Source organism: Sciurus carolinensis, chromosome 5 (assembly GCF_902686445.1).
Source record: "Sciurus carolinensis chromosome 5, mSciCar1.2, whole genome shotgun sequence".
Lineage (NCBI taxonomy): Eukaryota > Metazoa > Chordata > Mammalia > Rodentia > Sciuridae > Sciurus > Sciurus carolinensis.
Window position 1 is genome coordinate 29,437,049 of NC_062217.1, and position 26,077 is coordinate 29,463,125.

Here is a 26,077-nt window from a genome sequence, read left to right on the forward strand (position 1 = left end):
CTCCCAAGTCACTTTCTCAAAACAGGCACACCCTGTACCACCCCATTTAAAACTGCTTCTCCCAGCAACCCAGCCTGACATGCAGTAGAGAAGGCCCCTTCTTGGGGCCTCTGGGAGACAGGAAGGCACCACATTACAGGTCTGGCCCACGAAATATATGAGGCAGATTTTCTCCACTTTGATTTTTTTTTTTTAGCTTCTGAATGGAAGTACCAATAAGAGAAATGTTTTTTTAAAAAAACAAAAACAATCAAAACCCATCTGGCATAATAGTGGCTACTGAAAAGGAAATGTGAGATTCCTTATGAAATCCCCAGACAGAAGCTAATTCTTTGGGTTTAATAACTGTAGGGCCAAGAGGCTTATATAGTGTTCATTAACACCTTTGAGGAACATTTGTAAATGAATTTGGTCAAAGTCTAAGGAGACCAGCTTTTTTTTTTTTTTTTTTTTTTGGATAAAGAATAATCTTCAGAGATTATTTCTGATCACAAAGGGAGACTGTAAGGACATTTTTTCCTAGATTTGGAAATGGGGCAGAAGGATTACTGGTGTCCGAGCTGAGACCTCAGAGCAGGTCTGCTTGGTTAATCCCATTCCCTGATTCGGGAATCAGGAATGTACACCTTTGTACAATTTGCTTATGGAAAACAGTGATGAAGATGATGTTTGCCCAATAGGAACACACATGAGTTTTGCCCTGTAGAGATGTAAATGAAGATTAAAACCACAACACATTTACTGAAAGGAAAATAAAGACTCTGGTGAGCAACACTGGGAAAAAATAAAATCACATCTCCTCTCTTTGGCCCACCACACCAGGCCTCCTTTAACTCATTCTGTAGTGAAAAAGAAAATGACACCTGTTGCCTTCTAACATTCTTTACAAATCACATTGTAATGCCTGTTGACTTTCAGTCCTGCTAAAATGGAAGCTCCAAAGGGACAGAGGTTTTTGTCTGTTTGTCATGTTGTATCCCAAAGCACTAAAATGCGCCAGGCACATAGTATGTGCTTCATAAACACTTCTGGAATGGAGATGTCCCTAGACTTAGGCCAGTGACTTTCAAACCTTTTGACCTTGATCCACAGTAAGAAAGGTAAATGACGTCTTAACATATAATTGAAACTAAAGGATCATGAAACAATACTTATCTTTATTACATGCAGTGCCTTCTGATACTTTCTAATCTCTTCTATTTCAGTTTTCCAGATTATTGAGGCAACCCATGAATTGACTTCACCACCTGTAGAATGGAAAACTTTGATGTAAGACCATGAAGATCCTGCTACCACAAATAGGCAAATGGGAAATAGACGTGTAGGGGGGAAGGGTAGGCAGATAACTTTTTATCGACCACTCTAGAAAGCATATTGCATTCCCTATCTGTTGATGTAGAAATACATTCACATGTCACTTTTTTTTCTTTGGGTTAAATTGTTCTCTGCTGCCAGGGAATTGAGTTATTTCAAAAGCAAAGAGCTACAAATGATGCTGCAAACAGATAAATGATCATCTTTGTCTCAGGGAGAGTGGGTTGCCCTCTGCTGTTGATAATACAGAGCAGGAGAATTAGGTGAGGAGGCAGAGGGAGAACATTTGGGAGGTAAAGGTGACTGTTATGGAAGGAAGACACCTGAACCAGTTTCGTTGAAATTGAGAGTAGCTGTTTCATGAGGGTATTATAGAATTACATGGGCGATTATAGTTTACTGGAAAGATCTTATTTGAAAGATGAACTGCAGGATGCTTTTGCTGACTTGTAAATACATCACTTATCTCAGTTCTTCATCTTCTTGTCTCTTTCCCTCATCTAGCCTCATGCCTCCCTACTTCTCCCTTCACCGTTCTCACTGCTGCTAGAAAAACAGAGATAGGAACCCAGAAATTGGAACGCCTTATGTCTTAAATAATAACGTTGTTATTAGTGGGCTAGATGGATTACGGCCACAAGCTGGGATATTTTAACAGGCTAACATCAATGATTCAGAAGGATTTTTGTAGCAGCATGATTTAGTATTAAATAGAATGATTTCACTGACATTGAGTAGTTCTGTACATATAAATTAATGAGGTAAAAACTTAATCTTGGATTTATTAGTGTATTTACCTAATATGAGTTATGAAATTATTTTTATTTCCTTTGAAGGAAGCTTTTATTTAAAAACAAATGAATAAGGTCTTTTATGTAATCTACTTTGAAAAAATCCAGACAAAGTATTTGAAATAACAAAACTCCAAAATTACAACATGATTTAAAGAGTTATGCCTCAGCTGGGCTGGAATTGTGGCTCAGAGGTGGAACGCTCACCTAGCACACATGGGGCCCTGGGTTCGATCCTCAGCACCACATAAAAATTAAAAAAAGGAATTGTGTCCACCTACAACTAAAATATATATTTAAAAAAAAGATTTATGCCTTGGCCTTTGTTATGCCTAGTTGTTAAAGCATACCTGTAATTGAGGTTCCTGCAGAAGCTCAAGTAGGGTAATAAGTGTATTAAGAAACTTTGCATTTGCATTTGATCAACTAATTCTAGCCTAAAGAAGAAAAGTGACTTTATAAGAAGGAGACAGAATTCAGAAAGAGCCCCAGGGATCTTAGACTTCAGGAGCTGGACTTTCAGGTAGTCACTCCATTGGGGACTTTCACCCTAGCACACACATGCACACACACACATTTGTGGCCAGGTCAGTTGGACTTCTTGCATCCTCGGCAGTGGGTCTTTTCCCATTCAGCACTCCAGATTCACTTCCTCTCCATATGTAGGAGAGCTGCTGGCCTTTATTCCAGCAGAAAAATCTCAAGGAAGCTATCTTGTTGGTCTGGCTAGAGTCATTCAACTTGAAATAGGAGAAGAGAAACAAATGTTCTTTTATTTTTATAGCTTTTCTGTGAAACCAGGGGATTACAGTAAAAATTTCGAGGGGTAGGTATTATGCCTTATTCATGTTCAGTGTCTCTAGAAGCTAATATGATAGACAGTACATAGTAGATGCTTAATAAACCAGCTATTGAGTTAGTGACCTTAAAAATTGGTTAAATGGGTAAATTTTACATTAGGCATATTGTGCCACAGTAAAAAAAAAAAGGAAATAAACCTATTATCTATCTTATTGCCTATTTCTCAAAACTTACATATGCCATAATGTCCTGTGATTTCTAGAGAAGATCTAGTCCAAAATTTAGTTCTTTCAGGACAGAATAATAAGGGGCTTTAGCAGTCACATGTAGTAGTAGATTTCACCTTGAAGATCTTAAAGATTTGAAATCAGAATGTTACAGTATGGAACACAACCATGTTCTGGGGGCTAGGTGGAAAGACTTTAATATTGGGAGAATACATCTTTTGGGTGTGTCTTGGGGGACACTGGGAGTCAGTTTTCCTATCTGTGTTAGTATGCCGTAAGTAATGGCACATAGCTAAACCTGGGACTTTTGCTCATTTCTGTTTTCCCAGCACTTAGGTGTCTGACATATAGTAAGTGTTGAATAATGCTTGTTGAATAAATGATTAAATTCCTTGGCATGGGAACTAAACCATCTATCAAATGAGTCACCTTTAAAAGTCAACAAAGATTTTTGACTCTGTGAATCCAGCCAGAGTGACAGAAACTTCACTTTTCAGGCTGACTCATGTATCAGTTTAGCTTTGGATCATACTGTCATCTTCAACGCTTTCTTTTTTATTGCCTCAATTTAGTCTTCCAGTCTGCTGTAGACTGATTAAATTCAAGCCTCAGTTCAGTCATCTCTCCATTGTGTCCATGCCCCTTGCTAAGTAACCTTGCAGCCTTCTCCACTCTGGCAAGCATTCAGCTCCGCCGTCGACACGGGCCTGAGTCACGTGACTTGCTTTAGCCAATGGCGTGTTTGCAGTCTTAATGCTGATAGCCGATCCTCTGCAATTGCTGGGGGAAAATGCCTGGGCTGATCCACAGGGAGAGGAGACTTGTGGAGCAGAGCCACACTGTCCTATTTGTACCAGCCAACAGCATCCTGGATCTGCGGCTTGAGACCAGAAGAAATGCTAGATAGAGCTTAACCCTGCTCAGAAGTAATGCTGTTCATGGGCGTGAGTGATGTTGTAACTAATGCACTCTGCTCTTTCCATTCTCTGCTTCCAAACTTTTCTCAGATTTTCCCTTTTGACTTTCCAGTAGTCGTCACCAGGACCTTGGAAGTATCTACATTTTGGCAGAGTTGTTCCACCTTTTAGCATCCAGCTGTTCAGATTTTAATCTATTATGCATGGATGATTTTGAGCATAAAACTTAGATCATCACTGTCTCAGAAACTTGTGACCTATTACATCAAGTCCAAATAATTTCATGCTCAAATTTTTTCTTCTTCTAGTCCCATACTCTCTATTATAAACTTAGTTTCCAAAAGCCACAAACTATTAATCCTTTCCTCTAATTAGGCTGGTATTAATATTTTCACAACACATTGGTTAAATTCTTATACCCATGCTTTTAATCATAATTTCCATGCTTAAATACTCCATTGCCCTCCCTAAGCACCAGACAAATTCCATAGTGGGGGATATTGTAAAGACTGTTTGTTCCCAAACCATCTGCCCCAGAGGTGGCACAGGCTAGGAAAGATAGGACAATTGTTTGGCTTCATTATCTGAAATTTATAGTTGTTTTGGGGAGTTGCAGATGATTTGATGAAATGCAACTTGGTAAAAAACATTTCAGTGGAGAATAACTGGTTCTAGTTGGTTGAAAATAAATCCCAATTACTAGGCTTTCCAGAGTTAATAATTTTGGCATTCCAAGAATCTTTTTTTTTTTTTTTTTTTTTTTTTGCGGTGCTGGGGATCGAACCCAGGGCTTTGTGCTTGCAAGGCAAATACTCTACCGACTGAGCTATCTCCCCAGCCCCCAAGAATCTTAAAGCATTTCTAACTATTCTTTTTCAAAAATTAAAAGGTTAAAATGTAAGAAACCATTACCCTTCCATGTTTGTAAGATTTTGGAATAACTGAAAGGTAGAGTAATAAGATATTTGTAAATCATAAATAATTGCTGAGAGGTAAGGAATTGAATTAGTTGGAACAATCCCTGACATCTATCCTGTGAAAAGGGGAAATAGTTAAATGAGCAGTTTAGAAAAACTGTGTGGTCAACAATTTGCAGTGGAAAAATCTTTAAACTCAAACATTCCAATTTCTTTTCTTTTTTTTTTTTTTTTCTTTTTTTTTTCTTACTAGATAAGCAATACATGTTCATTACATAAAAGCCAAAGAATCAGAGAAACAGGAGGACATAAAAGTTGCCCATAGACCAACTCAGTAGAGACAATTATTATCCCATTGGTTCAAATCCTTAAAAATCCTGTCCTACATATATTTATTTATATATGTAATATGATTTCATAAATAAGTTAATATTGAACATGGCTTATCTACTGCTAAATATAATTTATTAAAGTAAGTCATAATCATTTGTTGCTAAAAATTAGTTTGTTCCAGTTGATCCTTATTCCTGGGTTATTTCAATGAGTCCCTACTATTTGTCCTACTTTTTATCCCTTTAAGGGATATTACTAGTACATAATAGCTACTCAATAAATATTTGACAGAAAAAATAAAGAAATGAATAATCCCAAGTTGTTGGAAGTTCATGTTGTTTCTATTCAACTCACTGTTGATGGAGAGCGTGCATATAATCTTACTGAAAAGCTGCTGATTTATGGGAAACTATAATGATGTATGGAATTTATTCCAAATGCACTGTAAGGGTGCATTGGTAAAGGAATACCTATATGTATCTGTACAGTCAAACAAAACTTCACAGTAGAGATGAGAATTGAACCAAATTTGGAAAGAATAAGCATTTTTCAGTTAATAACTGGGGAAAACAGTATTAAGAATGAAGTATATTAGGGACTTCTTAGAAGAGGCAAGTACAAAACAGAAGGTGAAGAGGGATATAGGTAATACAGGAAAGGCAGACTGTTACTTTCAGGTTGGCAGGAGGTCATCCAAGGTAGGTACAGCTGTAGGTGAGGCATAATGAGAAACTAGCCTAACTGTAATAGAAGAATTGGACCAGAACGTGATGAGCTATACGTTTACAGGAAACTGCACTGGTTCTTCCTGTTAACTTGTGGGAGGTTGTAGGGCATAGTGCCCACAGCTAGAAATTTCACTCATCAGATTTGCTAAGAAGTCCAAAGTAAAAGCAAGCAATCCCAGCTGCTACCTGTTCACGTATACCCATGCACCAGAGTGCCAGGAAGGTAGACGTGAGGTCCTGGGCACAGGTTATGTTATGGTCCCAGCAACTTTTAAGGAATTCAAAGAGACTCCTGGCTATTTTTGTGATAAATGCTATAGATGGCTATTTTGGAGGAATTGTTTATGTTTTCTACAAGATGATTGTTTTGTAGAAGGCTGATTGAAATGCTCTCTTAAGCAGCTGCAGTTTATAATCCATGGAACCATGCTGATCGAAACAAGAGGAGTAATTTGCTCGACAAACACCAGCATTAGGCCCTTTGGCATGCTTGTGTAACAGCACAGGATAATGCAGGGACTTGGATGTGGCATCTTGATACTGTTGTTGAAGTCTAAGATAAATGAATGCCCGAAAGGAAAGAAGCCTCTGGTGTGCTCTGAAATCTTTTTAGTCCTTTGACATTTTCAGAAAGTGCACCTGTGATTGAGATCTGAAGTAACATCTGGAGGGCATGGGGAGGGAGTAGACACGAATGAGCTTTTGGAACCATTTTCTGTTTGTGGGCTGCATTTCATTTCTTTCACTGTTGGTCTCAGTCAATTTAATTAAGATTATTTGTAGGATTAAATTAATCTTTTAAGAATTATTCCATTTCATTAAAAAAAAAAATCTAAGGAATGGTAACAAAAAGGTGTCCCTTTTGGTATTACCCCTGAAATATTTTCAAAAGATTGTTAATACTATCATTGTTTTTTCCAACTGTAGATTCATATGCCCCGCTGCCTCCCAGGCAGCTTCACTGAGATGGAAAACCCATGACTGTACTGAGCTTGACCTCTTATTTTTGCTTTCTTTGTTGTCTTTCATGCTCCTCCCCCACTGCACATGTAAACATGTCCAAATCATCAACAAATTGTACTACTGATTTTGCCTTCACTGGTAGCTTAAATTCGGTCACTTTGTGCTACTTCCCTTACCAGCATCATCTTTGGCTTGGATCATTGGTCCAAACCACCATCATCTTTCTCCTGGACCATTGCAATTATGGCCCAACTCTTTCTTCACTCTTCTCCATAGAGCACTCAGTAATCTAAAATTCAGAAATCAAATTACGTTACTACCACAAGCAAATGATAAATGTTTGTATGGTGTTGACTATGTGCCCGTCCCAATTCCAAGGGCTTTCTATATGTAATTTGAGTGTCCTTTATTCAAAATGCTTCAGACCAGAAGAGTTTCAGATTTTGAATTTTGGAATATGTGCATATAAATAATGAGATGTCTTGGGGATGGGACCCAAGTCTGAAAATTTGTATTCCATATATATCTTATATACATAGACTGAAGGTAATTGTATATACTATTTTGTGTGCATCTGTGTTTTGACCACAGTCCATTACATGAGGTCACAAGTTCCAGTTGCTTTACATCCTTGCTAGAATTTGTGGTCAGCCTTTCCAATTGCAGGCATCTTAGTGTGATTGCTCATTGTGGTTTTAATTCATATTTCTCTGTTGATGTTGAGCACTCTCTGTGTGCTTACGGGCACTGGTGAAGATTTTCTTGCAAAATATCTGTTCAGATCTTATGTTCATGGTGGGGAGGGGAGTTATTTCATTTTTGCTACTGATTGGTAGAATGATTATATTTATTTGGATGAATTATTTTGATAGATATCAAAATATGTAATATAATATAAATAAGACATAATATACACATCACACATACTATATATATGTACATCTCCCATTTCCTCCCATTAAGTGATTTCCCTTTTCATTTTGAAAACTTTTGAACAGATTTTAATTTTGATGATGTTCCATTTATCAATAATTTTTGTTTCATAATTGTTTTCTGTGTATTAAGAAGTTTTTTTCCTTTGACTTATAGATTATTTATAAATGTGTGTTTAATTTCCAAATTTTTGGTGGATTTTTCTAGAGGTGTTACTAACTTCTAATTTAATTCCTTTCTGGTCACAGCATATTCTCTGTAGATTGTACAGTAATGCTATTTCTTGAAATTTATTTTATGGCTCAACATTATTGATATTTGTGAACATATCACAAGCACTTGAAGATATTGTTTAATGTTGACCTCACATTGTCAAGTTGATTGATAATATTGTTTAGACAACATATATATAATCAATGGATTTTTTTTTCGCTATTTCTTTAATAAATTACTGAGCGGGGAATTAAAACCTCTAAAGATAATTGTCAGTTTTCTATTTGGTTTTTAAAAATATAATGTGGTTTTGCTTTATGTAAAGTTACATAAAGTTTACATAAAGTTTATGTAAAGTTACATCATTACATTTAGAATTTTGTCTTTTTGATGAATCAACCCTCTTTTTTGTCTTGATCTCTGGTATCAGTGCTTGCCTTGAAGACTATTTTCTTCTTTACTGTAGTTGTCAGCTTTTTTCTTCCTTTCTCTCTGTATTTGTTCATTTCTTTTTACACACTGCATTTTGATTTATTGTACACAAATGGGGTACATCATTTTGTTTCTATGGTTGTGCATGATGTAGATTCATACTATTTGTGTAATCACACATGTACATAGGGTGATGATATCTGTCTCATTCCACCATTTTTCATACCCCCCTCCCTCTCATTACCCTCTACATATTTTTTTAATTGGTGCATAATAGTTATATACGGTGGGACATGCACACAATATAATTTGATCTGTCAACTTTTTTTCTTTCCATTTGCACCATCTATCTCTTTTTGTTCTTTTTCTTTCAAACTGAGACTTTATAGTATATTTATTGCACACAGATACAGTTAGAACTAACTCTTTAAAAATGTAGCTTGACAGCATTTTTTCTTGTACTGGGATTATTTAGTCTATATTTCTCTGAGAATTTATTGATATAATTGGGTTTGTTTACCTTCTATTTGTTTTCTGTTTACCCCTTCAATCATTGTGGATGAATTGTATACTTTTAGTAATTATTTTGTTTGACTTTTTAGATAGTCCTTTTACTATATTTTGGTGGGGTTTTAGGGATTACATTATTTATCATTATCATATAGTCTAGTTGGAATTAATATTATTTCTATTCAAGAAATTTTCATTTTATTTGTTTTACTTTTCAGTTCTAGATCTAAATTTTTTTCAGTTTCTGTTTTTCTTCTGTTATTCCCCACTTGCTTATTATATCTTTTCCTCAAAATATTTGAACATATTTAAAATAGTTATTTTAAAATCTTCCGCTGATTCCAATATCTGGGATATATTGACTTCTGTTTATTTTGAATCTTTTCTTTTCTTAATTGAGAGTTTCACTTTCCTGATTTTCCATATGTCTAGCACACTATGAATGACACATTATAGGGAGTCTGACTAGTATTGTCTGCTTTTAAATGACATGTTTTATTCTGCCAAGGAGTTTAAGTTATCAGAGGATTTTCTTGGTCCTTCTGGGCTTGGTTTAAGCTTTGTCAGGCAGGGCTGGTCTGTTTCTGCTTTGTACTTACTCCTCAGGTGTGACTGTTAATTGAACGTCTGAATGCTGGGCTCAATTTCTCTACTGTGGCTACTCTGGATTATTGTGCTTCAAAGCCTGGCACAGCCTTTGGTGTTCAGGTCCAAGATGTGGCAGGTTCTCTGTGATAAGTGTCACAGAATCCTGCACTGTGCACATGCAGTCATGGACCCTCAGAAAATTCCCTGGCTGACTTCTGGGTCTTCCTTTGTGGAACTTCCTTCTCTCCAAGATGTTGACCTACTTTAGCAGTCCTTGTGTGTGACTTCTGCCTCCTCAGCTCAGTGAGACCGCAACCTATTGCTTGGCTGCATCTCTCTCACCCGTGTCTAGAACATGACCCAAGGCAGAAGGCTGGAGTAGACACGAGTCTCACCACCTAAGGTTCCTTTCATCACCTTATTTTGTGTGAATCTTTGTGCTGGACACTGTGAAGGATACACATAAGTCAATGACAAGAAGCTTACAATTAATCCCAAGAGAAAATGTCTGGGATAAATTTGGAGTATTACATTTGGAGTATTTTCCTTGACTTTCAAAATCTGGAAATATCAACTGATTGGTAGGAAGGAATACCAGAGCCAATTTTTTCTGGTATAATTCTCTTCACTTTTTTTTTAGGGTTTTAGACCTTATATTTCAAATCTAAATTGAGGCTCGGAAGGAAGTGAGGAGGGTATCAAATACCAGAATGATTTGCATCCCAAATTGGATCATTACTACATTATGAGACAATACAGTATTATTCTCAGAGATTACCTTGTCAAATTCTTCCAATTAATTTTTTTAATATTATGTGCATAAAAGTTCTCTGTCTTCAAGGTCTTGGAAATAAAATAGAAATATCTTATATGAGAGTGTTTTCCTGCTTTGGTCCGGAAAAACATTTGCATCTGTCTCAGACCCTTTGATCTGGTTTCCTGCTAGCCTTCCTTCCTCCATATATGTTTATTACTGACTCTATTGCAGACATTTTGCTGGAATCCAAGGAGAGAGAGACGAAAGTCCTAATCAATACCTTTGAAACACCTTTGATCTAGATAGTTAAATAAATGCAATAAAATATCATTAAGGTCTTTGAGAGAGGTTAGCTATGGAAACACATAGAATGGACCTGTTGCTAAAGCAAGACTGGGAAGAGGGAAAATGTTAGGGAAGGTTTCGTGGAAGTGGTGATAGAGGGGCTGAGTTTTGAAATGGAGGTAGCGTTGAAGGACCTGGAATAGCTTAAAAAAATAGTTTAGAGAGCTTTAGTTATAAAAATGTGGGAGCCTAGGGTGTCTCAGAACCTCAGGTAGGATTCATTGAGCTTGGGATTTGGGATTTGAGGCAGCGCCTACAGGGAAATTTAGAAAACAGGATGGTAGGGGTTAGGTATACCAGGAGAGCCTGCCATCCAATTGCTATGAACAATTTTTCTTTTTGAATTTTAATTTTTCCAAATCTCTAAAGCAATGCATATTTATGGTAGGAAATGAAAAAGTGAAGAGAATTATACCACCCACAGTCTTACCACAAACTTAATAAGTTATAAATCCTTCTAGATCTTTATGTACATATTTTTCTTTAATAAAAACACCACTGCACTCTACTTATTGTTTTGTAACTTGTTTTTGGTTCAGTTATTATTTTAGAAACATTTTTACATGTTTATAGATATTCTTTTGAATGATTTGTAATGTCTTAAAAGAATGTCTTAGTTTTTAGTTATACCATTATGTATTAAAACATTCCTGTATGTTTATATGCTTGTAAACATAGTTGAATGTTGGACACTTCATTTATTTTCAATGTTTTACTATTAGAAATAGTATGTAGATGAGCATTTGTTCTTGCCCATACAGTTAATTATTTCTCTGAGTCCTTGTCACTAGCTTTATTAAGTCTCAATCTTAAGACCACAAGCTTATAAGATTAGCATATCTGGAATAATTAGAAAGCAATGGAAGATCATGCATGATCTTCTCCCTATAAATCATCCTTGGTTGTTGCAAGATCCTAAATGATGACCTTTCCCACATTCTGCCTCAGTACTGCATCTGATTTTCTCAAGCCTACCATCTGCAAATGGAATGAACAATCTCGTGAGGAGGTGATGGAGCAAAGTTGATTCTGTTTAACAGACTGGAGCCTCCGAGGGCCCGGGAGGGTATGAGGGATTCCTGAGGGAGCTCAGTCTGGAGAAGTATATGCATCATTACCTTCATTAAATGATGGGAGTGGAGAAATAAATGGAGAATTAAAACAGAGTTTTCAAATAATGTATGTTATGGGAATAAAATTCTAATATTATTTCTATTTGTAGGAAAATAAGGGGAGTAAATCAAGGAATTCAAAGGTAAAGCGAAACTTCGAGTAGGAGGGGAAAAGAACCCACATAAGTCTCAATATTTGTAACTAAAAAGGAAACAAATGAAAAGATATCAGAAGTCAGTAAGATTTTATGGGAATATAAAGTTAGTTTTATGGAAGCGAAATGCTTTTCACTGCTAGAAAACTGTAACGAACTGAGTGCTGACTTAACTGTAGATGGCCTGTTTCCTCCCAGTTGTATTTAGTTGTGTTTTTCTCTTGGCTTATCCCTTGTACCCTGGATCTGCAGGAAGCCAGCACAGTTCCAAAGTTCTGGCGGGTAGGCCAAGGTTAGAATTTGGATTGTCTTTTAATATATCGTGCTGATTCATAGGGAAGAACAAAAATTCTGAGGACACACATTGGAATTTAGCTATGGGAGATGAGTAAGAAATATTAAATTGACTCCAACAGCTTGAGTCAGTTTGGAAACTCCCAGTCTCTTAGGATAAAGTATATAATCCTATTTAGAAATTCCTAGTGTGATCACAGATGCAAGATTGGTTCTTTTCATGAAACCCATTAATTTAAAAATCCAAAGTCAAGTAAGATAGTATAACAAATTCTTATTTCATTAGCTTTTCAAAATATGAATTATAACTACCAACAACATAATAAGTTAATATTTTCCACTGGATGCTGAAAAACAATGGAAATAATTTCAATCATGGTAGCAGCTCACAGTGGGGTGAGCTACCTCTGAAATAATTTATTGGTTCCAGCTCATTTTTATTGTGTGAGTTAGTCATTAGGTTGGGCTTGATGGGAAATAGATATGACTAGAGTTGGGGAATCAACTATGCACCCCATCTCTCACCATCAGAGAAATTCACCCTGATTTTTCTCTTCACAGGCTCATGCCAAAATCTGGCATCTCTATAATACTTCTTTCCGACCATCTCAGGGAGGCCAGGTGTCCATCGCCCTAAGCTCTCACTGGATCAGTCCTCGAAGAATGACGGACCATAACATCAAAGAATGTCAAAAATCTCTTGACTTTGTGCTAGGCTGGTTTGCCAAACCCATATTTATTGATGGCGACTATCCTGAGAGCATGAAGACTAACCTTTCATCTCTTCTGCCTGATTTTACTGAATCTGAGAAAAAGTTCCTCAGGGGAACCGCTGACTTTTTCGCTCTTTCCTTTGGACCAACCTTGAGTTTTCAACTACTGGACCCTCACATGAAGTTCCACCAATTAGAATCTCCCAGCCTGAGGCAACTCCTTTCTTGGATTGACCTCGAATATAACCACCCTCAAATATTTATTGTGGAAAATGGCTGGTTTGTCTCAGGGACCACCAAGAGAGATGATGCCAAATACATGTATTACCTCAAAAAGTTCATAATGGAAACCTTAAAAGGTAGGATTTGGGGTAAAATTTTCATTTCTTTTCAAAATCCACAGGAAAAACAATCCTTAAGATTATCTGCAATATGCTATGTTCTATTTTTAATCATAATGTAGGAATTCATTTTGGCAATAGTAGAAATGCATTAATGTAGTATCTTTCTTGTTTGAGGCCTTGAAGAACTTAATTTTTAAAGCTTGCTTTACAAACGAGAAACCGGGTTAATGTTTGATATGACTTGATTTGCAGTTATTAATCTAGATTTTAAGTATAATATAAATCTCAAGATATGTAGCTTTCTGTGTTTTTGAGTTCTTATTGCTTTGATTAAAATGCTTTTTTTTTTTAAAAAAAAGGTATATACATATTATCTGGAGAAAGTAATAGTTCATGCTTTTAAAGACTTTTTTCATTTATGATCCGAGATCCAACGCGAGGTGCTTAGGATGGAAAGCAGAAAAGATACATCAGCACTGTAGCTCACCCACTGGGAGTAAGAACCTATCCTTTCTCAGAAATCCAAATAAAAACATAAGGAATAAGTCTATTTGTGAAGACATTTATTTGTAGAGTTATCTAGAATCAATGAGAACCTTTTGTCAATAAGTAAAATCATTGGTCTGCCAAACTAGAAGCATTATACTTGGCATTTCTTTAAGTGGTGAAACCCTCAGATTCTCTTGAACCAGAAGGTGAGTGCCCAGGGGAGGGTCAAGCTGCTCTTGTCCTCTCTGCCTTTTGCAGCCATCAGGCTTGATGGGGTCAACGTCATCGGGTACACGGCATGGTCCCTCATGGATGGTTTCGAGTGGCACAGAGGCTACAGCATCAGACGTGGACTCTTCTATGTCGACTTTCTGAGCCAGGATAAGAAGCTGTTGCCGAAGTCTTCAGCCTTGTTCTACCAAAAGCTGATAGAGAAAAATGGCTTCCCTCCTTTACCCGAAAATCAACCCCTAGAAGGGACATTTCCATGTGACTTTGCTTGGGGAGTTGTTGACCACTACGTTCAAGTAAGTCAGCTGACAAAACCAGTCAGCAGTCTCACCAAGCCCTGTCACTAGTAAGTAGTGCTTCCCTATCAGGCTCTTGTCATGGCACGCTCCCGGTTCCTGGAGCCAGACACAGTTCCCCAAGGAGCACACGAAGATCACCAATTGGAATGCTGCACGCTTCTCTCCAAAGATCTTCCATTCTTCATCTTATACTTTAAATTAGATCCAAAGGGAACAAATTTAAAAACATGAATATTTAAGATTTGATAAGACAGTAAAAAGAAAAAAAAAACTGTCTCTGAGTATCATGGGGTGCTGATTGCTTTTAAAGCAGTTGAGCTTTTTCATAAATAAAATATGACATGGAACTCCAGAGTCTCTGAGATCTCAGTGGACCTGCTGAGAGTGAGGTGGGAACATAAGATACAGCCCTCCTGAGTCGTAAACATGGACCACCCCCAGACTCGCAGAAATCCCTCATGAGTGCAAACCCTTCTCCAATGATTCACCAATAGGAATGTCCTTTCTAGAGACAGTCATTGAAATGGTATGGAAATGCTTTGAAATGATCAATCAATATTTACTGAATATCTATGATACAGTTAGTTAATTCTCAATGTTCTTTTTTAATTTCCTTATTTTTAAAGGGATTTATTTTCTAAGGTTTGATCGAATACTTCAGTAAGTGCTTATTAGATGCTTAGTGTGTACAGAGCCCTGTGCGTTGCTAGGGTCACTTGATTAGTAGGATTGTCTGTAGGGGACACACTGAAATGAGCAAAAGCACCCTGCTTTTAAAGGAGCAAAGGAGACTATTGAGAATAAGAGATGGATACACAAACAACGTCAAGAAGTGTGCAGAATTGGAGGGTAAGCGAGAGGGTGAGGCAGTGGGTGCTGCCTAGCAGATTCTGAGGATGAAAACAGATGGAGACAGAGATACACTCCAGTCTCCACGGTTAAGCAGGGAGATTTAGCATGTTGGATTCTTCTAGCCAATTCGTTGCTTTAAAAGAAGCTTTAAAAGAAGTATTTGGAAGAATGCTTGGATCTGAGGAAAGTGTGTTCTGGTTGCATTGGATTGTTGTTTCCTGGTAAATATCAGATCGAAGTATTTATTTATAAGTAACTAAATCAACTCTATCCTTAATATATTTTTTGTTGGTTTAGATTATTCTTACATTTTTTTCAGACCATGCAGTTGGGTTTAGATGTGATCCTAGTCTCAGATCCTTTCTTCACATTTAATGAGGGGTGTTGGTTAGCTGTTCAGCGTGGAGGTAGAATATGCCCAGAGCCCTATGTGTTAAAGGCTTGGTTTCCAACATGGCACTATTGGGAGGTGGTGGAATCTTGAAAAGGAGGAGCCTGGTGGGAGGCCTTCAGGTAATTGGGGATGTCCCCTTGAGGAGAATAGTGGGGCTCTAGCCCTTTCCTCTTTCTCTTTTTTGTATCCTGACCATGAGGTAAGCAAATAGGGAGATGGAGAGAGAAGTCCTATTTTATAGCATGTTAATCCCACTAAATCCCAAGTTTTCAATTCTGTGAATATTTAATGAAATTGATATAGGTACATTAAAAAGGTTAAAATAAGTTGGAAACCATAATCTGAAGCATATATATATATATATATACACACACACATAATATTACTATTTTATAATTATTATATATTACATGATTAAGTTTTTATAGATATTGTATATCTAGAATGGAAACACAAAATGAGTTAACCCTGGGCGAGCCATTCACTGGTCTCAGGGCCCCTGTCTTAGGTTGCACTTTTAGCTCATCAGGTCTCTACCACCCATGCAGAACCCCACAAACACAAAATTAAGCGACTCCCAAAACCATGGTGCATGTGAACTCCCTGGAAGCTCAGGTGGGAACGAGCTGCAACTGCATCCTCCTCTTTCCGGTTTGCTGTTTGGTCTTTGCCTTACATTAGCAACTCCAGGTTAATACCCTGACTGACATAGTAAAAGTAGGTCCTTTGTCCCCTCAGTTCTGAGGGGTGCGTGCATTCTCATTGACAAGTAGTGCTCTAACTTAACACGTTGAAGTCCAGAGAAGTGACGTTTAAACATCCAAACTCATCTTTCCATTCCTGGCTAGTGTGTCAAACTCTTAATATTTGAGGCTTGTGTTTCACCTTAATAACTTTAAAAATAATATCCATTAACTGTCTGTTAACTGTCTGAAGTCTGATGTTGGCTCATTCACATGCAGTGACCTTTTACGTGGACCCCGCTTCCCAGATGGCAGGCTTGCTTTCCCATAACCACTAAGGCTCCTAGGTAACAGAAGTACAGAAGGTGCTACATATTGAGGACATGGAGCTTCTTTGACTTTGGTCCCTGTTAGGAGAGGGTTTCTTCCATAACATACTAGATACATACTTCATGCCCATTCCTTCTCAAAGGTTCCATTTGATTATTTCATTTTTAAGTAAAAACTAAGTCATCAAATTAATAGCAGTTAGATGAAATTTAACCCAAACACTCATTTCTAAATGCCCCATATTTTAAAAATATGATTCTGCCCCCCCTCAAAAATAATCTTGTCTTGGTCTTTCATGTTTGTTTTCAGATGGAGTGAATAAAAGCTGTTTCTTTGGATGATTCTGGCAGAAAAGTTACAAATTTAGTCATCTCAAAGTTCTATAAAAATAATGCAAAAAAATTCCTTCAAGCTCGAACACTTTTTTTTTAAAAGAGCATGCAAATATTTTCTCTTGTGGAGCTGAGGAAACACACTCTGTGGGTATATGGTAGTGGAAAATGACTTCTGACAACATTCCCACAGCACCAAGGGGAAAGGCACTCGTGGGTGATCCACAAGGGACAATTCTCCCGGAAAGTCAATTTCCTCTGACACCTTGGTTTTTATTACTTTCCCTTATAAACACAGCACTCACCCCCTCAGAGACCCAGCAACGAATTGTGTGTTTATGACAGAACTGTAAAATTCACAACACCGCTGATAGAGCTTCAAAACCAGGGTTTATCTGATCCTTGCTTTTATGGCAGGGTCAGGCCCAGACACCTGTTCTAACAGGATTATTTCAGAGAAACTGGGTTAGGTTGCAGGTCTTCCAGGTGGACTTTTCAGTTTTTGTGTAAGTTGTGGAGGGAGGATTTTATGATTTTTGTTTGTACAGTTTGTCCACTTTTCCTAGGCACTTGTTTACATTTTGGAAGCTTATAAGTCACTTGTTTGAGAACCCTATGGTCAATATTATTACAGAAAAAAATATTTTAGAAAACTAAAAAAAATCTACATTTTAAAAAATCCCTCTGTGGATGGATGACATTATTGTTCCTTATTTCCACATTCTCTCTCAGACTTTATACCATTGAACTGAATTTGTTAACTTCTATCACTGACCCTAAAACCTACAGAAAACAACAGTTATGCTTATTTAGCACCCCAGGGCAAACCTAAACATAGAACATGATTTTAATAATCACAATTTAATTATAAATATAATTTCATTTCCTAGCTTTAACTCATGCAGCTTTTAAGCTTTTACATTTGCCCACTTATTTTAAAATTTGAAAACTTCACGCCATTAGTGATTTCTGATATTAAAACATCCAACGATACCCTTCTTTCACAATACAGACTTCCTGTATGCAAAAATCATTCATTTGTGTCAACTGAAGTGACCAAAATCATATAGTTTTTTAAAACTCAAATGTTAAATGTAAAAGCAAGAACTGTAATATAAATATACTTTTAAAAAAAAAAAAGTGGAATCTTTTCTTCTTCAGGAACTACAATTTATGAAAGGTGGTTTAAATTCTCAGCTAGAAAGGAGACTAATTTTGCCCATCTTACTTGCTAATTTTGTTGCAATACTTACATGGACTTTTCAGGATTTTCCAGGTGAAGCAAACGTTTACTCTACTTTTTGCAGGTGGACACCACTCTCTCTCAGTTCACTGACCCGAATGTTTACCTGTGGGATGTCCATCACAGTAAGAGGCTTATTAAAGTGGACGGAGTTGTGACCAAGAAGAGGAAATCCTACTGCGTCGATTTCGCTGCCATCGGGCCCCAGATCGCCTTACTCCAGGAAATGCACGTTACGCATTTTCACTTCTCCCTGGACTGGGCCCTGATCCTCCCTCTGGGCAACCAGTCCCACGTGAACCACACGGTCCTGCACTTCTATCGCTGCGTGGTCAGCGAACTGGTCCGCGCCAACATCACGCCGGTGGTGGCCCTGTGGCACCCTGCGGCCCCGCACCAAGGTCTGCCGCGTCCCCTGGCCAAGCAGGGCGCCTGGGAGAACCCGCGCACCACCCTGGCTTTTGCAGAGTATGCCAGACTGTGCTTTCAAGAGCTCGGTCACCACGTCAAGTTTTGGATCACGATGAACGAGCCGGACACGCGCAATATGTCCTACCGGGCTGGCCACCACCTTCTGAAGGCGCATGCGTTGGCCTGGCACACGTATGATGAGAGGTTTAGGCCTGCCCAAAAAGGTAAGATATCCATCGCCTTGCAGGCCGATTGGATCGAACCGGCGTGCCCTCTGTCCCAAAAGGACAAAGAAGTAGCAGAGAGAGTTTTGGAATTTGACATTGGCTGGCTGGCCGAGCCCATTTTCGGCTCTGGAGATTATCCACGTGTGATGAGGGACTGGCTGACCCAAAGGAACAATTTTCTTCTACCTTATTTCACTGAAGATGAAAAAAAGCTGATCCAGGGTTCCTTCGACTTTCTGGCTTTAAGCCATTACACCACCATACTTGTCGACTGGGAGAAAGAAGATCCGATAAAATACAACGATTACCTGGAGGTGCAAGAAATGACCGACATCACCTGGCTCAACTCCCCCAGCCAGGTGGCCGTAGTGCCCTGGGGGTTGCGCAAAGTGCTGAACTGGTTGAAGTTCAAGTATGGAGATCTCCCCATGTATGTGATAGCCAATGGCATTGACGATGATCCGCAAGCCGAACAAGACAAGTTGAGGATGTATTACATACAGAATTACATAAATGAAGCTCTGAAAGGTAAGGAGCCCCAGAAATGGAAATCTCTGAAGGTCACCAAAGTGTATTGAAGGAAACTCTCCAACAGAAACACACACTGTCACCCCCAACAGAGGACCTGGCTGTTCCTGGCTACACTAAAACAGTCCAAGAGATAGCTAGTATTTTCCCTAGGAATAGAAGAGTTAGGGGAAAGTGGAATACCAGATAGAAATCCCTAGCACCTACTCTGGATCTGTTAAAGGATTGACTCTCTTGTCTTCAATCTCAGATGGTCCCACAGACATCTGAACTACTTTGATGTACATAAAATTTAAGCCAAATGCCTTATAGTAGGTTTAATTATGTAAAACTAACTGTTCAGTGTAGTTCATTATTTGTCTTCACATGAAAGAAGACTTTTCTAATTAAATCTAATTGAATCTGAAGTTTTATTAAATGGTATTTTCCCTGATGGACCGAGGCTATGTCAAAGGGATGCCCTGTGTGCAAAATATTTTAATAACTCCTCCCGTCCTTGTGTTTTCCCAGCCTACGTGTTGGATGGTATCAATCTTTGTGGATACTTCGCTTATTCATTTAACGATCGCTCAGCTCCGAAGTTTGGCCTCTATCGTTATGCTGCAAATCAGTTTGAGCCCAAACCATCCATGAAGCATTACAGGCAAATCATCGACAACAATGGTTTCCTGGGTTCTGAAACTCTGGAAAGGTTCTGTCCAGAAGAATACACCATGTGTACCGAATGCAACTTTTTTCACGCCAGGAAGTCTTTACTGGCTTTCATGGCTTTTTTACTTTTTGCTTTTATTATTTCTCTTTCCCTTATTTTTTATTACTCTAAGAAAGGCAGAAGAAGTTACAAATAGTCTGAACTAGTCTTTTTCTGTTCATTTGTTTTGAAATAATTACTCTCACACATGAACTGTTAACCGTTTTACCTCTCAATGTTGTGAGATTTCATCTGTTTGGCCTTTAGGAAACGTTTCTGTGGTATATGACAGAGGTTCTAACATGGGCATGGGTGACTGTGAAATAATAAATCAGGTGAATTTGTTCCCTTTTTGAGCAATTAAGAGACTGATAGGCACCATAATTTCTTTAATACTCTGTATGGAAAACTTGACAAATAGGAACCATAGCAGCGTAACCTTTGTACAGAAATTTGAATGATGAGATTACGGATATTTTTATCTGTGCCCATTTTAAATTTCATGGTTTCCTTGAAGAGATAATTGCAAGCATTAGATTAAAAAGTTAAGTCCCAAGTAATGTCTCTCCAACTGATAATGCCTAATGCCATGCCTCTAACTAACCTATGAAGAAGGTAACAGAATACATACCAGAGAGATGACAAAGGGTCCCTACGGTGAAATCTTCCTTTTAAAAGTAGTGTTTTACCCAATGCTGCTAATACCAATTTATATATTTGATCAATGATATACTTATCAAATTATGGAAGTTTGCTTTTGATGTGAATTTCTGGAGGCACTCTCTGAACCCTTGGTCCTTAAGGGTTTTGTTTCACTGGTGGCTTGTTGAGGGCCGGCACCTAGGTAGGTGACTTTTCATAAATGTTTGCAAAAACATAAAGATGAATTATGAGATGTTGGGTTCTTGGGGAAGCAGAAAGCAATTGTGAAATGCAGTCTACTGTAGTGGCCCTAGGTGGACGAAAACATGCTTATTATGAGCAACATGATTAATTGATTTTACATCCTTTTGTTTTTGAGCAGACCTTGGAATGAGTGAAATGACTTTTCTTGAGAGAATAAGGATGAAACCGTAACTCATTTTGTGAAAAGTGACTCCGCTTTCTGTTCTTCAGAATGTGCTATGAACTCTTTGAAAAAAAATCTTAATACGTTTTAAAATTTCTTAATATATTCAAAGGTAATCAGGTCTGATAACACTGGATTTGTTTTGTTTTTGCATCTGTGGAGGTAGCTTTGAACTAGTTTTGTTTTGAACTTTTGTACTGAAACATGCTACTGATTCCTGTAGAAAGGGCTAATTAGGTCGTCTTTTTTTTTTTTTCCCTCTGAGGGGGTGGAGATTTGAACCGTAGCCCTTGCGCATGCTAGGCAAGCGCGCTCCAAAATGAGCTATTTCTTCAACTCCAAGGTCTTCTCCTTTAATGCCCTTTAAATAAGTTTTGCTGATTTTTAGACAGGCAAGTCTCTTTCTTACACTAGACTTGTTTTATAGATAGTCGATAATGTATCGGGTGAGATAAAACAGTCATAACAGGCATAACTAACCTTGCTACCTTGCTGACCCAGGGTCATAGTGTATAATAAAATACTGTACTGTATTATATATCATCTCGAGAGGTGGTATAATTTTTTTGTGAAAGATAAGCTTTTGGTGATATTCTTTATAAAACTGAACACTTTATTAAAATCAGACACTAGAGAATCAATAGTTTATTTTATGTATATATTTTTTGGATTGTAAGAGTAATATAGGTTAGTTGTAAAAAAATTTTAAATGCAGAGACTATATGTAAAGAAAAAATAAATATTACCTATATTGTCACAGCCCAGAGCTAGCCACAATTAACATTTCCTATGTATTTTATGTTACAGTCAGATCATATTATATATAATTATGTACCTTTATTAATTTTTATTGCATAACTGTCCTTTGTCATTAGTCTTCAAAGGTATAATTTAATAGTTGTAGAGAATTCTACTATATGAATATAAGGCAAGTTATTTGACCATTTTCTATTTGTTAGACTAGTTTCTTTCTAATGTTAAATAATGAATGTCGTTTAAAAATTTTTCTTGCTACAACATTTACATTCATTTCCTTGAGTGTAACAGAGAAGTAACTCTGCTCTTTGACGAAGTATTGTAATAAATCTGCCTGCAACTTTATCTTCTTTCATAACCATGTGTCTGACTGCTAGTTATTTATTTTTTAATTAAAAAAATCCATGTTACCACTTAGGAACAATGAAGTAATGTGACTGCAGCAGATGTGACCTACCAATGATGGACGGTGGTGGAAGCAGGGACGGTGTCCCAGGTAGTCCATGTGGCTGAGCTGAAAGAGAACTTCAGAACAGAGAGAGCGAAATAGAGGAAAAGCTGAAAGGAATAAAATAGAGAAGCCAAAGTGCCAAAGAGCAATGATGCCTCAAAGCCATTCAACTCAACTGTGATGTCAGCATCATGTTAACTCTGAATCCTGACCGACCTTCAGAGCGGGCGCTCTGGCTAGGTGAAAGGAGAGAGGGTGCCTCTCAGATCAGACTTGGAACTCACAGGAGGGACTGGGAGGAGAGTCTTTCTGGTCCAGTAGGATTGTCTTAATTGTCTTCTGTTGCTGTAACTGAATCCCATAGACTGGGTAATAAAAAACATGGATAAAGCATGGAAGTTTCTTTAGCTAATGGCACGGGAAGCTGGGAGGCCAGTACCCAGGTGCCAGTTTGGGCCTAGGGCCCTCTTTTTGCACCTTGACATGGCAGAGGGCATCACGTGGTGAGACAGAGCAAGCACGCTAGCGTAGTTCTCTCTTACAAAGCTGGCCCCACCATGGAAGCCCTACCCTCCTGACCTCATCTAACTCTAATTACCTCTAGATACTTATTAATAGATGACATTGAGGATTAAGTTTTCAACACAGGAATCCCCGGAGACATGTCTAAATCGTGGCAGGTGATGCATACTCCTTTCTTTGTCTTTCTTTTTTGAATACAGTGCTGGGGATTGAATCTAGGCCTCCCACGTGCTAGGCAAGCGCTCTTCCATGAAGCTTCCCCAGCCCTCACTCACATCCTTACTGGATTCTCAGAGCCCTGCGGCCTCCACTCCTGACCTCTTCTTTGATCCTCTGTTCTCGTGGGTTCTAGGTTTTCCATATACATACCACATGTATTCTCTTGGAGTCCCTACCGCTCTTCCGTGTTGTGGGGCCAACTCTGTAGGGGCGATGAGCAGAATACTCGTGGTTCCCTGAGGCCCTGTGGCTATTTGCAACTACCCTGTATTTGCTGCTTGTCCCAGGGGGACCCTTTGCACTTATCCTCACTTCATTTTGGAGAGATGGGTTTTCAGATTCATTAGAGGCATTCAGCACTTTATTTGTGTCTTCTATGGATAATTATTAGAATCTACTTAAAACCTTAGAACCTTTCCTTTATATTTTTACAGCATACTGTCCATCAGAGATATAATGCAAATTGCATATTTAAAATTTTCTTGTAATGGTATTAAAATCAATTTTATTTTACAGATGCAGTTTTCCCCAATATATCCAAAATATTAGACTCTCAACATATAATTAGTTTAAAATTATTGAGATATTTTATATATATTTTTTGCACTGAGTCTTGGAAATACACGCAGCGCACCGTGTGCTCAATTTGGAATAGCTACGTATTACATACTCAGTTGCCACATGAGGCTAATGGCTATGGTTTTGAAGAGCACAAACCTGTTAAATATAATTAAGATTTCCAAAATATTTAACAAATTAGAAGAATTCTCAAGTAGAGTTAAACTGCTTTGTGTTTTACATGTGCAAAAATTCAGTCTTTTCTTCAAATTGTCCTTTTCTGAATAATAGAGTAAGTACATTGTTCTATAGTATCTCCATTTAGTGTTTCATATTGAGCAATGCTGCTGGAAGACAATGCTCATTTGGATGACTTTGATCATCCTTGAAATGAGGGTCTCAAGAGGTCAAGTCATCTTTGTTTTTTTTTTCCATGTTTAATGCAGTGTCATATACATAATATTGCTCAAAAACATTGATTGACTGGATGTGGTGGCACATGCCTGTAATCTCAGTGACTGGGGAGGCTAAGGCAGAAGGATTGAAAGTTGGAGACCAGTCTCAGTAACTTAGCAAAACTCTCAAAATAAAAAATAAAAAGGATTGAGGATATGGCTCACTGGTAAAGCACCTCTGGGTTCAATCCCCAGTACCAAAAAAAAAAAAAAAGAAAAAAAAAGTTGATTAACTAATAACATAGAAATGAGTGACAGAATAAATGAGTAAACGATTAGCTTACTGCCAGTATCTTTATCCACAGACTGAATTAATAGAGACCAGCAGTCAACAGGAAACAGACATGTGTTAGATGCCACACAGATCACTCTGATGTATTGAGAAGTATTGATTAGCTTCCACACAATGACCTTTGATAGTTTGCTTTTCTAGGTAATAACACAGCTATCCAAGCTATCATTTCTTATCACTGAAAGGATTGTAACTTTCTGTCTTCATTATTCACACTGTCTTAACTAGGTAGCAGGCTTTCTTTCTCTAGCTAAGTTCAATATTTATGAATACAAATAGGGAGGGCGTCTTATAGAGAACACTTCACGTCATATCCAAGTACTTATAATTCCCTAGAATATGTTGTTGGTTTTGGGGTATTTCCTGGAATGTTGTTTTCATGCATTTGTGGCAGATGCATTTGTTTGAAAACAAGGAGAAAGAGGCAAATTACAAGAAGCCTTGACTGAAGGGTGGAAATACCATTGAACTAGGGTAAGATGCCTAAAATATGGTGAAATTCCATTTCAGGACGTGATTTTTGTATACCAGAAAAGATTTGACAACTAATAATATTAAAGCACCTCCCAAACTTTTTTTGACCAAGAGGTTAAGAGATGAGAAAACAAAATCAACCTACATATCAATTGAGATGGAAAGGCACAGGAAAAAGAGTGGGCAAGACCCAGGTTCAAAATGACCTTGCAGCTCTGTGTGCTTGGATAAGTCTACCCTGAAGAGCCTCAGTGTTCTCATCTTTGAAATGGGGGTAACTGTCAATTTCAGCTCAGTGTGCACACGGCAAGTTTTCAAAAAATGATGAACCTGCCCCAGATATATCTTCCTAGACTAATTCCACTTATTCTGAGGTGCATGAGATTTCTTAGGAATTGGATTTTTATAGCTCAATTTTGTAAAACCAGGGACTATCACAGTCAAAATGATTCATCCTGAAACCGTTTCGTTACTTTGTGACTTTGCATAAAATAATCCCTTGTCAGCATTAAAAAAGAGAAATCAATCCTCACATTTACTTATTGTTACCAAATTATTATTTTTGATTCAAATATTACAAATGTTGGATTGATAGGATCCTAAAGACAATTTGGCAGAAGATGTTTCTATATCAGTATGTTGTAGCATCTGCTCTTTTGATACAATCTAATGACACAGACAAAACATGAAAATTTTTGTATTTGTTATTTAGTTGGTAAATAACTGAAGTTTCATTAACTAATTTTTTCTTTCTTTTTTTTTTTTTTTTTTTTTGGGTGCTGGGGATTGAACCCACAGGCTTGTGAATGAGAGGCAAGTAATCTACCAGCTGAGCTATATCCCCAGCAGCCTCATTAACTAATTTTTATGTGATTCAAAAACCTTTGGTAGACTTTCTGATTTTAGTATGATTTTCAATATATTTATTTTATGGCAAAACTAATGTTAAATGACTTTCTTTATTTTGCTTAAATTATTTTCAACTGAAACATTGCCCTTTAACTAATTGTTAGAATAAGCTGATCGATCTCTCTCTGTCTCTCTCTCTTTTTACAATCTCAATTGATTAGTTTGAAACAGTCCATTTTCTTTCAATATCATAGCAGTTGTCTAATTATGGCCTTGAGCATAAATGTTGCCTAAGGCATTTGATTTGTTTTGTTCTCTGACTGTATGTGAATCAA

At 37.6% G+C, this 26,077-nt stretch overlaps 1 protein-coding gene across 1 annotated transcript in view; it reads left to right on the top strand.

Annotated features, from left to right (window-relative positions):
* Positions 1–21,400, top strand: part of Kl (klotho) — a 37,725-nt gene extending 16,325 nt beyond the window's left edge. The window contains exons 2-5 of the mRNA XM_047552009.1: positions 12,892–13,402; positions 14,135–14,403; positions 18,305–19,406; positions 19,917–21,400. Of these exons, the coding sequence (XP_047407965.1) occupies positions 12,892–13,402; positions 14,135–14,403; positions 18,305–19,406; positions 19,917–20,254 (2,220 nt within the window). The 3' untranslated portion in view covers positions 20,255–21,400. The remainder of the gene's footprint in view (positions 1–12,891; positions 13,403–14,134; positions 14,404–18,304; positions 19,407–19,916) is intronic.
* The last annotated feature ends 4,677 nt before the right edge of the window (positions 21,401–26,077 follow it).